This window comes from Oncorhynchus mykiss, unplaced genomic scaffold (genome assembly GCF_013265735.2).
Source record: "Oncorhynchus mykiss isolate Arlee unplaced genomic scaffold, USDA_OmykA_1.1 un_scaffold_226, whole genome shotgun sequence".
Taxonomy (NCBI): domain Eukaryota; kingdom Metazoa; phylum Chordata; class Actinopteri; order Salmoniformes; family Salmonidae; genus Oncorhynchus; species Oncorhynchus mykiss.
Genome location: NW_023493694.1, coordinates 274,085 through 286,555, shown reverse-complemented (window position 1 = coordinate 286,555; position 12,471 = coordinate 274,085). Strand labels below are relative to the sequence as shown.

The 12,471-nt window shown below is 50.8% G+C and overlaps 1 protein-coding gene across 1 annotated transcript; it reads right to left on the bottom strand.

Moving 5' to 3' along the window:
- Window positions 1–365: 365 nt before the first annotated feature.
- LOC118948223 (DNA-directed RNA polymerase II subunit RPB1-like) lies at window positions 366–12,191 on the bottom strand. The gene is made up of 3 exons (XM_036973227.1): window positions 12,161–12,191; window positions 9,820–10,514; window positions 366–1,010 (listed from the first exon to the last, which is right to left on the bottom strand). The coding sequence occupies exons 1-3, from the start codon at window positions 12,189–12,191 to the stop codon at window positions 366–368; spliced, it is 1,371 nt and encodes a 456-aa protein (XP_036829122.1).
- Between the last annotated feature and the right edge of the window lie 280 nt (window positions 12,192–12,471).

Below are 12,471 nucleotides of genomic sequence, written 5' to 3'. Positions count from 1 at the left end.
TGACCACATCACCCTGGCCACATCACCCTGACCACATCACCCTGGCCACATCACCCTGACCACATCACCCTGGCCACATCACCCTGGCCACATCACCCTGACCACATCACCCTGACCACATCACCCTGACCACATCACCCTGACCACATCACCCTGACCACATCACCCTGACCACATCACCCTGACCACATCACCCTGACCACATGTCACCCTGACCACATGTCACGTCACCCTGACCACATGTCACATCACCCTGACCACATCACCCTGACCACATCACCCTGACCACATCACCCTGACCACATCAGGAGTCAGAGCAGGACACTGTTCCACTCTGCAGCTGGCCCTGTGCTGGTTAGGCGGAGTCAGAGCAGGACACTGTTCCACTCTGCAGCTGGCCCTGTGCTGGTTATGCGGAGTCGGAGCAGGACACTGTTCCACTCTGCAGCTGGCCCTGTGCTGGTTATGCGGAGTCGGAGGAGGACACTGTTCCACTCTGCAGCTGGCCCTGTGCTGGTTATGCGGAGTCGGAGGAGGACACTGTTCCACTCTGCAGCTGGCCCTGTGCTGGTTATGCGGAGTCGGAGGAGGACACTGTTCCACTCTGCAGCTGGCCCTGTGCTGGTTATGCGGAGTCGGAGCAGGACACTGTTCCACTCTGCAGCTGGCCCTGTGCTGGTTATGCGGAGTCGGAGCAGGACACTGTTCCACTCTGCAGCTGGCCCTGTGCTGGTTATGCGGAGTCGGAGGAGGACACTTTTCCACTCTGCAGCTGGCCCTGTGCTGGTTATGCGGAGTCGGAGGAGGACACTGTTCCACTCTGCAGCTGGCCCTGTGCTGGTTATGCGGAGTCGGAGCAGGACACTGTTCCACTCTGCAGCTGGCCCTGTGCTGGTTATGCGGAGTCGGAGCAGGACACTGTTCCACTCTGCAGCTGGCCCTGTGCTGGTTATGCGGAGTCGGAGCAGGACACTATTCCACTCTGCAGCTGCAGTGAGTCCTGTCTCAGGCTGGTGAGGTGTCCCCCACTCTCAGGAGCTGTGTTAGACAGGCAACGACGGTTACCCTGCTGCTCTGCTCATTGATTGGTTGGAAGGTGAGCTCAGACATCCAGTCTCACACTCCACCATCGCCATGGGAGACGCTAGGCAGAAATGTACAAACAGCTGTGGGGTGGGAGGAGAGGCGGGGGCTGTGAAACTCTCCACTTCAATGTGAGTCTCCGGTGGAAGGTCTGTCTCCCTCCTCACATTGAACAATGATGCAGTCTGTCTACAGTCACATCCTGTCTGTCTACAGTCACATCCTGTCCGTCTACAGTCACATCCTGCCCGTCTACAGTCACATCCTGCCCGTCTACAGTCACATCCTGCCCGTCTACAGTCACATCCTGCCCGTCTACAGTCACATCCTGCCCGTCTACAGTCACATCCTGCCCGTCTACAGTCACATCCTGCCCGTCTACAGTCACATCCTGCCCGTCTACAGTCACATCCTGCCCGTCTACAGTCACATCCTGCCCGTCTACAGTCACATCCTGCCCGTCCACAGTCACACCCTGCCTGTCTGAGAACCATTCAGTGTGTCTGTCTACAATCACATCCTGCCCGTCCACAGTCACACCCTGCCTGTCTGAGAACCATTCAGTGTGTCTGTCTACAGTCACATCCTGCCTGTCTACAGTCACATCCTGCCTGTCTACAGTCACATCCTGCCTGTCTACAGTCACATCCTGCCTGTCTACAGTCACATCCTGCCTGTCTACAGTCACATCCTGCCTGTCTACAGTCACATCCTGCCTGTCTACAGTCACATCCTGCCTGTCTACAGTCACATCCTGCCTGTCTACAGTCACATCCTGCCTGTCTACAGTCACATCCTGCCTGTCTACAGTCACATCCTGTCTGTCTACAGTCACATCCTGTCTGTCTACAGTCACATCCTGCCTGTCTACAGTCACATCCTGCCGGTCTACAGTCACATCCTGTCTGTCTACAGTCACATCCTGTCTGTCTACAGTCACATCCTGTCTGTCTACAGTCACATCCTGTCTGTCTACAGTCACATCCTGTCTGTCTACAGTCACATCCTGTCTGTCTACAGTCACATCCTGTCTGTCTACAGTCACATCCTGTCTGTCTACAGTCACATCCTGTCTGTCTACAGTCACATCCTGTCTGTCTACAGTCACATCCTGCCTGTCTACAGTCACATCCTGCCTGTCTACAGTCACATCCTGCCTGTCTACAGTCACATCCTGCCTGTCTACAGTCACATCCTGTCTGTCTACAGTCACATCCTGCCCGTCTACAGTCACATCCTGCCCGTCTACAGTCACATCCTGCCCGTCTACAGTCACATCCTGCCCGTCTACAGTCACATCCTGCCCGTCTACAGTCACATCCTGCCCGTCTACAGTCACATCCTGCCCGTCTACAGTCACATCCTGCCCGTCTACAGTCACATCCTGCCCGTCTACAGTCACATCCTGCCCGTCTACAGTCACATCCTGCCCGTCTACAGTCACATCCTGCCCGTCTACAGTCACATCCTGCCCGTCTACAGTCACATCCTGCCCGTCTACAGTCACATCCTGCCCGTCTACAGTCACATCCTGCCCGTCTACAGTCACATCCTGCCCGTCTACAGTCACATCCTGCCCGTCTACAGTCACATCCTGCCCGTCTACAGTCACATCCTGCCCGTCTACAGTCACATCCTGCCCGTCTACAGTCACATCCTGTCCGTCTACAGTCACATCCTGCCTGTCTACAGTCACATCCTGCCCGTCTACAGTCACATCCTGCCCGTCTACAGTCACATCCTGCCCGTCTACAGTCACATCCTGCCCGTCTACAGTCACATCCTGCCCGTCTACAGTCACATCCTGCCTGTCTACAGTCACATCCTGCCTGTCTACAGTCACATCCTGCCTGTCTACAGTCACATCCTGCCTGTCTACAGTCACATCCTGCCTGTCTACAGTCACATCCTGCCTGTCTACAGTCACATCCTGTCTGTCTACAGTCACATCCTGCCTGTCTACAGTCACATCCTGCCTGTCTACAGTCACATCCTGTCTGTCTACAGTCACATCCTGCCTGTCTACAGTCACATCCTGCCTGTCTACAGTCACATCCTGCCCGTCTACAGTCACATCCTGCCCGTCTACAGTCACATCCTGCCCGTCTACAGTCACATCCTGTCCGTCTACAGTCACATCCTGTCCGTCTACAGTCACATCCTGCCCGTCTACAGTCACATCCTGCCCGTCTACAGTCACATCCTGCCCGTCTACAGTCACATCCTGCCCGTCTACAGTCACATCCTGCCCGTCTACAGTCACATCCTGCCCGTCTACAGTCACATCCTGCCCGTCTACAGTCACATCCTGCCCGTCTACAGTCACATCCTGCCCGTCTACAGTCACATCCTGCCCGTCTACAGTCACATCCTGCCCGTCTACAGTCACATCCTGCCCGTCTACAGTCACATCCTGCCCGTCTACAGTCACATCCTGCCCGTCTACAGTCACATCCTGCCCGTCTACAGTCACATCCTGCCCGTCTACAGTCACATCCTGCCCGTCTACAGTCACATCCTGCCCGTCTACAGTCACATCCTGCCCGTCTACAGTCACATCCTGCCCGTCTACAGTCACATCCTGCCCGTCTACAGTCACATCCTGCCCGTCTACAGTCACATCCTGCCCGTCTACAGTCACATCCTGCCCGTCTACAGTCACATCCTGCCCGTCTACAGTCACATCCTGCCCGTCTACAGTCACATCCTGCCCGTCTACAGTCACATCCTGCCCGTCTACAGTCACATCCTGCCCGTCTACAGTCACATCCTGCCCGTCTACAGTCACATCCTGCCCGTCTACAGTCACATCCTGCCCGTCTACAGTCACATCCTGCCCGTCTACAGTCACATCCTGCCCGTCTACAGTCACATCCTGCCCGTCTACAGTCACATCCTGCCCGTCTACAGTCACATCCTGCCCGTCTACAGTCACATCCTGCCCGTCTACAGTCACATCCTGCCCGTCTACAGTCACATCCTGCCCGTCTACAGTCACATCCTGCCCGTCTACAGTCACATCCTGCCCGTCTACAGTCACATCCTGCCCGTCTACAGTCACATCCTGCCCGTCTACAGTCACATCCTGCCCGTCTACAGTCACATCCTGCCCGTCTACAGTCACATCCTGCCCGTCTACAGTCACATCCTGCCCGTCTACAGTCACATCCTGCCCGTCTACAGTCACATCCTGCCCGTCTACAGTCACATCCTGCCCGTCTACAGTCACATCCTGCCCGTCTACAGTCACATCATGCCCGTCTACAGTCACATCATGCCCGTCTACAGTCACATCCTGCCCGTCTACAGTCACATCCTGCCCGTCTACAGTCACATCCTGCCCGTCTACAGTCACATCCTGTCCGTCTACAGTCACATCCTGTCTGTCTACAGTCACATCCTGCCATCCTGCTCCCACCCGTCCAGGACATTTTAGTTTTACATTTTGGTATTCAATCAATCATTTATAAAGTCCTTTTAAGCCGATGTCACAAACTGCTATACAGAATCCCAGCCTAAAACCCCAAACAGCAAGCAATGCAGCTGTATAAGCACAGTGGCTAGGAAAAACTCCTGAGAAAAAGGCAGGAATCTAGGAAGAAACCTAGAGAGGAACCAGGCTCTGAGGGGTGGGCCAGTCCTCTTCTGGCTGTGCTGGGGTGGAGATTATAAACCTAGAGAGGAACCAGGCTATGAGGGGTGGCCAGTCCTCTTCTGGCTGTGCTGGGGTGGAGATTATAAACCTAGAGAGGAACCAGGCTATGAGGGGTGGCCAGTCCTCTTCTGGCTGTGCCGGGTGGAGATTATAAACCTAGAGAGGAACCAGGCTCTGAGGGGTGTATATTATAAACCTAGAGAGGAACCAGGCTATGAGGGGTGGGCCAGTCCTCTTCTGGCTGTGCTGGGGTGGAGATTATAAACCTAGAGAGGAACCAGGCTATGAGGGGTGGCCAGTCCTCTTCTGGCTGTGCCGGGTGGAGATTAGAAACCTAGAGAGGAACCAGGCTATGAGGGGTGGAGATTATAAACCTAGAGAGGAACCATGCTATGAGGGGTGGCCAGTCATCTTCTGGCTGTGCCGGGTGGAGATTATAAACCTAGAGAGGAACCAGGCTATGAGGGGTGGCCAGTCCTCTTCTGGCTGTGCCGGGTGGAGATTATAAACCTAGAGAGGAACCAGGCTATGAGGGGTGGAGATTATAAACCTAGAGAGGAACCATGCTATGAGGGGTGGCCAGTCCTCTTCTGGCTGTGCCGGGTGGAGATTATAAACCTAGAGAGGAACCAGGCTATGAGGGGTGGCCAGTCTTCTTCTGGCTGTGCCGGGTGGAGATTATAACAGAACATGGCCAAGAATGGAACTCAGGCTGTAATACAATAAAATATGGACTAAGTCCAGGGATATGACTCTGTGTGTCCACAACAACGCTGAAACCACATTAGGAGCCTGTCTGAGTACCATTCAGTGGGTCTGTCACATTAGGAGATGATGGAGCCTGTCTGAGTACCATTCAGTGGGTCGGTCACATTAGGAGCCTGTCTGAGTACCATTCAGTTGGTCAGTCACATTAGGAGCCTGTCTGAGTACCATTCAGTGGGTCGGTCACATTAGGAGATGATGGAGCCTGTCTGAGTACCATTCAGTGGGTCGGTCACATTAGGAGATGATGGAGCCTGTCTGAGTACCATTCAGTGGGTCGGTCACATTAGGAGCCTGTCTGAGTACCATTCAGTGGGTCAGTCACATTAGGAGCCTGTCTGAGTACCATTCAGTTGGTCAGTCACATTAGGAGCCTGTCTGAGTACCATTCAGTTGGTCAGTCACATTAGGAGCCTGTCTGAGTACCATTCAGTTGGTCAGTCACATTAGGAGCCTGTCTGAGTACCATTCAGTTGGTCAGTCACATTAGGAGCCTGTCTGAGTACCATTCAGTGGGTCAGTCACATTAGGAGCCTGTCTGAGTACCATTCAGTGGGTCAGTCACATTAGGAGCCTGTCTGAGTACCATTCAGTGGGTCGGTCACATTAGGAGCCTGTCTGAGTACCATTCAGTTGGTCAGTCACATTAGGAGCCTGTCTGAGTACCATTCAGTGGGTCGGTCACATTAGGAGCCTGTCTGAGTACCATTCAGTGGGTCGGTCACATTAGGAGATGATATATTTCCTTCAGATTACACAGATCCACAAAGCAACTCCCATATCTACTGGGTGAAATACCACAGTGTGACATCACAGAGCGATCAGGTGGAATATCACAGTGTGACATCACAGAGAGATCAGGTGGAATACCACAGTGTGACATCACAGAGAGATCAGGTGGAATACCACAGTGTGACATCACAGAGAGATCTGGTGGAATACCACAGTGTGACATCACAGAGAGATCAGGTGGAATACCACAGTGTGACATCACAGAGAGATCAGGTGGAATACCACAGTGTGACATCACAGAGAGATCAGGTGGAATACCACAGTGTGACATCACAGAGAGATCAGGTGGAATACCACAGTGTGACATCACAGAGAGATCAGGTGGATTACCACAGTGTGACATCACAGAGAGATCAGGTGGATTACCACAGTGTGACATCACAGAGAGATCAGGTGGAATACCACAGTGTGACATCACAGAGAGATCAGGTGGAATACCACAGTGTGACATCACAGCAGCAAGATGTGTGACCTGTTGCCACAAGAAAAGGGCAACCAGTGAAAAACAAACAGTATTGTAAATACAACCCATATTTATGCTGATTTATTTTCCCTTTTGTACTTGAACTATTTGCACATCATTACAACACTGTATAAAGACATAATATGACATTTAAATGTCTTTATTCTTCTGGAACTTCTGTGAGTGTAATATTTACTGTTCATTTTTATGGTTTATTTAACTTTTGTTTATGATCTATTTCACTGGCTCTGGCAACGTTAACATGTTTCCCATGACAATAAAGCCCTTTAAATTCAATTGAAATTGAGAGAGAGAGGCCTGAATACTGGACTACTGCACCACACTACTGCATGGATATGAGATATATATATATATATATATATATATATTAGGATCTGGATATCCAGACATCCTGCCTGTCCACAGTCACATCCTGCCTGTCTCCAGTCACATCCTGCCTGTCTACAGTCACATCCTGCCTGTCTACAGTCACATCCTGCCTGTCTACAGTCACGTCCTGCCCGTCTACAGTCACATCCTGCCCGTCTACAGTCACATCCTGCCTGTCTACAGTCACATCCTGTCTACAGTCACACCCTGCCCGTCCACAGTCACATCCTGCCTGTCTACAGTCACATCCTGTCTGTCTACAGTCACATCCTGTCTGTCTACAGTCACATCCTGCTCCCACCCGTCCAGGACATTTTAGTTTTACATTTTGGTATTCAATCAATCATTTATAAAGTCCTTTTAAGCCGATGTCACAAACTGCTATACAGAATCCCAGCCTAAAACCCCAAACAGCAAGCAATGCAGCTGTATAAGCACAGTGGCTAGGAAAAACTCCTGAGAAAAAGGCAGGAATCTAGGAAGAAACCTAGAGAGGAACCAGGCTCTGAGGGGTGTAGATTATAAACCTAGAGAGGGACCAGGCTATGAGGGGTGGGCCAGTCCTCTTCTGGCTGTGCTGGGTGGAGATTATAAACCTAGAGAGGAACCAGGCTATGAGGGGTGACCATTCAGTGGGTCAGTCACATTAGGAGCCTGTCTGAGTACCATTCAGTTGGTCAGTCACATTAGGAGCCTGTCTGAGTACCATTCAGTGGGTCAGTCACATTAGGAGCCTGTCTGAGTACCATTCAGTGGGTCGGTCACATTAGGAGATGATGGAGCCTGTCTGAGTACCATTCAGTGGGTCGGTCACATTAGGAGCCTGTCTGAGTACCATTCAGTGGGTCAGTCACATTAGGAGCCTGTCTGAGTACCATTCAGTGGGTCAGTCACATTAGGAGCCTGTCTGAGTACCATTCAGTTGGTCAGTCACATTAGGAGCCTGTCTGAGTACCATTCAGTGGGTCAGTCACATTACGAGCCTGTCTGAGTACCATTCAGTGGGTCAGTCACATTAGGAGATGATATATTTCTTTCAGATTACACAGATCCACAAAGCAACTCCCATATCTACTGGGTGAAATACCACAGTGTGACATCACAGAGAGATCAGGTGGAATACCACAGTGTGACATCACAGAGAGATCAGGTGGAATACCACAGTGTGACATCACAGAGAGATCAGGTGGAATACCACAGTGTGACATCACAGAGAGATCAGGTGGAATACCACACTGTGACATCACAGAGAGATCAGGTGGAATACCACAGTGTGACATCACAGAGAGATCAGGTGGATTACCACAGTGTGACATCACAGAGAGATCAGGTGGATTACCACAGTGTGACATCACAGAGAGATCAGGTGGAATACCAGTGTGACATCACAGAGAGATCAGGTGGAATACCACAGTGTGACATCACACATTTCCCTCAGATTACACAGATCCACAAAGAATTCAAAAACAAACCCGATTTTGATAAACTCCCATATCTATTGGGTGAAATACCACAGTGTGACATCACAGCAGCAAGATGTGTGACCTGTTGCCACAAGAAAAGGGCAACCAGTGAAGAACAAACAGTATTGCAAATACAGCCCATATTTATGCTTATTTATTTTCCCTTTTGTACCTTAACTATCTGCACATCATTACAACACTGTATATAGACATATGACATTTAAATGTCTTTTTTCTTTTGGAACTTCTGTGAGTGTAATGTTTACTGTTCATTTTATGGTTTATTTAACTTTTGTTTATGATCTATTTCACTGGCTCTGGCAACATTAACATGTTTCCCATGACAATAAAGCCCTTTAAATTCAATTGAAATTGAGAGAGAGAGGCCTGAATACTGGACTACTGCACCACACTACTGCATGGATATGAGATATATATATATATATATATATATTAGGATCTGGATATGAGATATACATATTAGGATCTGGATATGAGATATACATATTAGGATCTGGATATGAGATATACATATTAGGATCTGGATATGAGATATACATATTAGGATCTGGATATGAGATATATATATATATATATATATTAGGATCTGGATATGAGATATACATATTAGGATCTGGATATGAGATATATATATATATATATATATTAGGATCTGGATATGAGATATACATATTAGGATCTGGATATGAGATATATATATATATATATTAGGATCTGGATATGAGATATACATATTAGGATCTGGATATGAGATATATATATATATATATATATTAGGATCTGGATATGAGATATACATATTAGGATCTGGATATGAGATATATATATATATATATATTAGGATCTGGATATGAGATATAGATATATATATATTAGGATCTGGCTAAAAAAATACTTGAATCAGTCATAGTACCCATTGCCCTTTATGGTTGTGAGGTCTGGGGTCCGCTGCATGCAGAATTCTGCAAAAAATATCCTCCGTGTACAACGTAAAACACCAAATAATGCATGCAGAGCAGAATTAGGCCGATACCCGCTAATTATCAAAATCCAGAAAATAGCTGTTAAATTCTACAACCACCTAAAAGGAAGAGATTCACAAACCTTCCATAACAAAGCCATCACCTACAGAGAGATGAACCTGGAGAAGAGTCCCCTAAGCAAGCTGGTCCTGGGGCTCTGTTCACAAACACACCCCACAGAGCGTAGGGGGTGTAGCTGGGTGGTAGGGGGGTGTAGCTGGGTGGTAGGGGGGTGTAGCTGGGTGGTAGGGGGGTGTCGCTGGATGGTAGGGGGGGTGTAGCTGGGTGGTAGGGGGGGGGGGTGTAGCTGAGTGGTAGGGGGGTGTCGCTGGGGGGTGTCACTGGGTTGTAGGGGGGTGTAGCTGAGTGGTAGGGGGGTGTAGCTGAGTGGTAGGGGGTGTAGCTGGGTGGTAGGGGGGTGTAGCTGAGTGGTAGAGGGGTGTAGCTGGGTGGTAGAGGGGTGTAGCTGGGTGGTAGGGGGGTGTAGCTGAGTGGTAGAGGGGTGTAGCTGGGTGGTAGGGGGGTGTAGCTGTGTGGTAATGGGGTGTAGCTGAGTGGTAGGAGGGTGTAGCTGGTGGTAGGGGGGTGTAGCTGAGTGGTAGGGGGTGTAGCTGGGTGGTAGGGGGGTGTAGCTGGGTGGTAGGGGGGGTGTAGCTGGGTGGTAGGGGGTTGTAGCTGGGTGGTAGGGGGTGTAGCTGGGTGGTAGGGGGGTGTAGCTGGGTGGTAGGGGGGTGTAGCTGGGTGGTAGGGGGGTGTAGCTGGGTGGTAGGGGGTGTAGCTGGGTGGTAGGGGGGTGTAGCTGGGTGGTAGGGGGGTGTAGCTGGGTGGTAGGGGGTGTAGCTGAGTGGTAGGGGGTGTAGCTGGGTGGTAGGGGGTGTAAGCTGCACTTTTAGCACCTTCATTCCTGTGTCTGCCTCCTCTCTTACCCTCTCCTCTTCTGTCCTCTCCTCCCCTCTCCTGTCCTCTTCTCCCCTCCTCTCCTCCCCCCTCTCCTCTCCTCTTCTCCCCTCCTCTCCTCTTCTCCCCTCCTCTCCTCTCCTCTCCTCCATACCCTTCATCTCATCTCCCCAATGATCACTGCTGTTTGGCGGTTGCTACTTTTTCAGTGTTCTCTCTCTTTCCCCACCATCCTCCCTCCCTCTCTTCTCCTTTCTCTCTCTTTCCCCAACATCCTGCCTCCCTCTCTTCTCCTTTCTCCCTCTCTCCTCCTTTCTCTCTCTTTTCCTCTGTCTCCCATCCCCTCTCTCTCTCTTTCCTCAACATCCTCTCTCCCTCGCTCTCTCTTTCCCCACCATCCTCTCTCCCTCGCTCTCTCTTTCCCCACCATCCTCCCTCCCTCTCTCCTCCTTTCTCTCTTTCCCCAACATCCTCCCCCTCTCTTTCCCCAACATCCTCCCTCCCTCTCTTCTCCTTTCTCTCTTTCCCCAACACCCTCTCTCTCTCCTCCTTTCTCTCTCTTTCCCCAACATCCTCTCTCCCTCTTTTCTCCTTTCTCTCTCTTTTGCTCTGTCTCCCATCCCCTCTCTCTCTCTTTCCTCAACATCCTCTCTCCCTCGCTCTCTCTTTCCCCACCATCCTCCCTCCCTCTCTCTTCCTTTCTCTCTTTCCCCAACATCCTCCCCCTCTCTTTCCCCAACATCCTCCCTCCCTCTCTTCTCCTTTCTCTCTTTCCCCAACATCCTCCCCCTCTCTTTCCCCAACATCCTCCCTCCCTCTCTCTTCCTTTCTCTCTTTCCCCAACATCCTCCCCCTCTCTTTCCCCAACATCCTCTCTCCCTCTCTCCTCCTTTCTCTCTCTTTCCCCAACATCCTTTCTCCCTCTCTCCTCCTTTCTCTCTCTTTCCCCAAGATCCTCTCTCCCTCTCTCCTCCTTTCTCTCTCTTTCCCCAACATCCTCCCTCCCTCTCTTCACCTTTCTCTCTTTCCCCAACATCCTCTCTCTCTCTCTCTCTTTCTCTCTCTTCCCAACATCTTCCCCCTCTTTCTCTCCCCAACATCCTCCCTCCCTCCCTCCCTCTCTTCTCCTTTCTCTCTTCCCCAACATCCTCTCTCCCTCTCTCCTCCTTTCTCTCTTTCCCCAACATCCTCCCATCCCCTCTCTTGCTCTTTCCCCAACATCCTCTCTCCCTCGCTCTCTCTTTCCCCAACATCCTCTCTCCCTCGCTCTCTCTCCCCAACATCCTCTCTCCCTCTCTTCTCCTTTCTCTCTCTTTTCCTTTGTCTCCCATCCCCCCTCTCTCTCTTTCCCCAACATCCTCTCTCCCTCACTCTCTCTTTCCCCACTATCCTCCCTCCCTCTCTTCTCCTTTCTCTTTCTCTCTCTCCCCAACATCCTCTCTCCCTCTCTCTCTTTCCCCAACATCCTCTCTCCCTCACTCTCTCTTTCCCCAACATCCTCTCTCCCTCACTCTCTCTTTCCCCACCATCCTCCCTCCCTCTCTTCTCCTTTCTCTTTCTCTCTTTCCCCACTATCCTCCCTCCCTCTCTTCTCCTTTCTCTTTCTCACTTTCCCCAACATCCTCTCTCCCCTGCTGCATTGTGGGCACTCATCTCCATTGGAAGTCCTCCAGCTCTGGGCACTTAAAATATTTATCTGTCTAGAGAGTGAATGTTAATGAAGGAGTCTGCTGCCGGGCAGCTGCCATTATCACAGGCCTATATAATGATTATAATGATCTATTGCTGGAACACATCTCTGTTAGACTGGCTGGGGACACAGAGTGGGAGGGAGTGATGGACACATCTCTGTTAGACTGGCTGGGGACACAGAGTGGGAGGGAGTGATGGACACATCTCTGTTAGACTGGCTGGGGACAC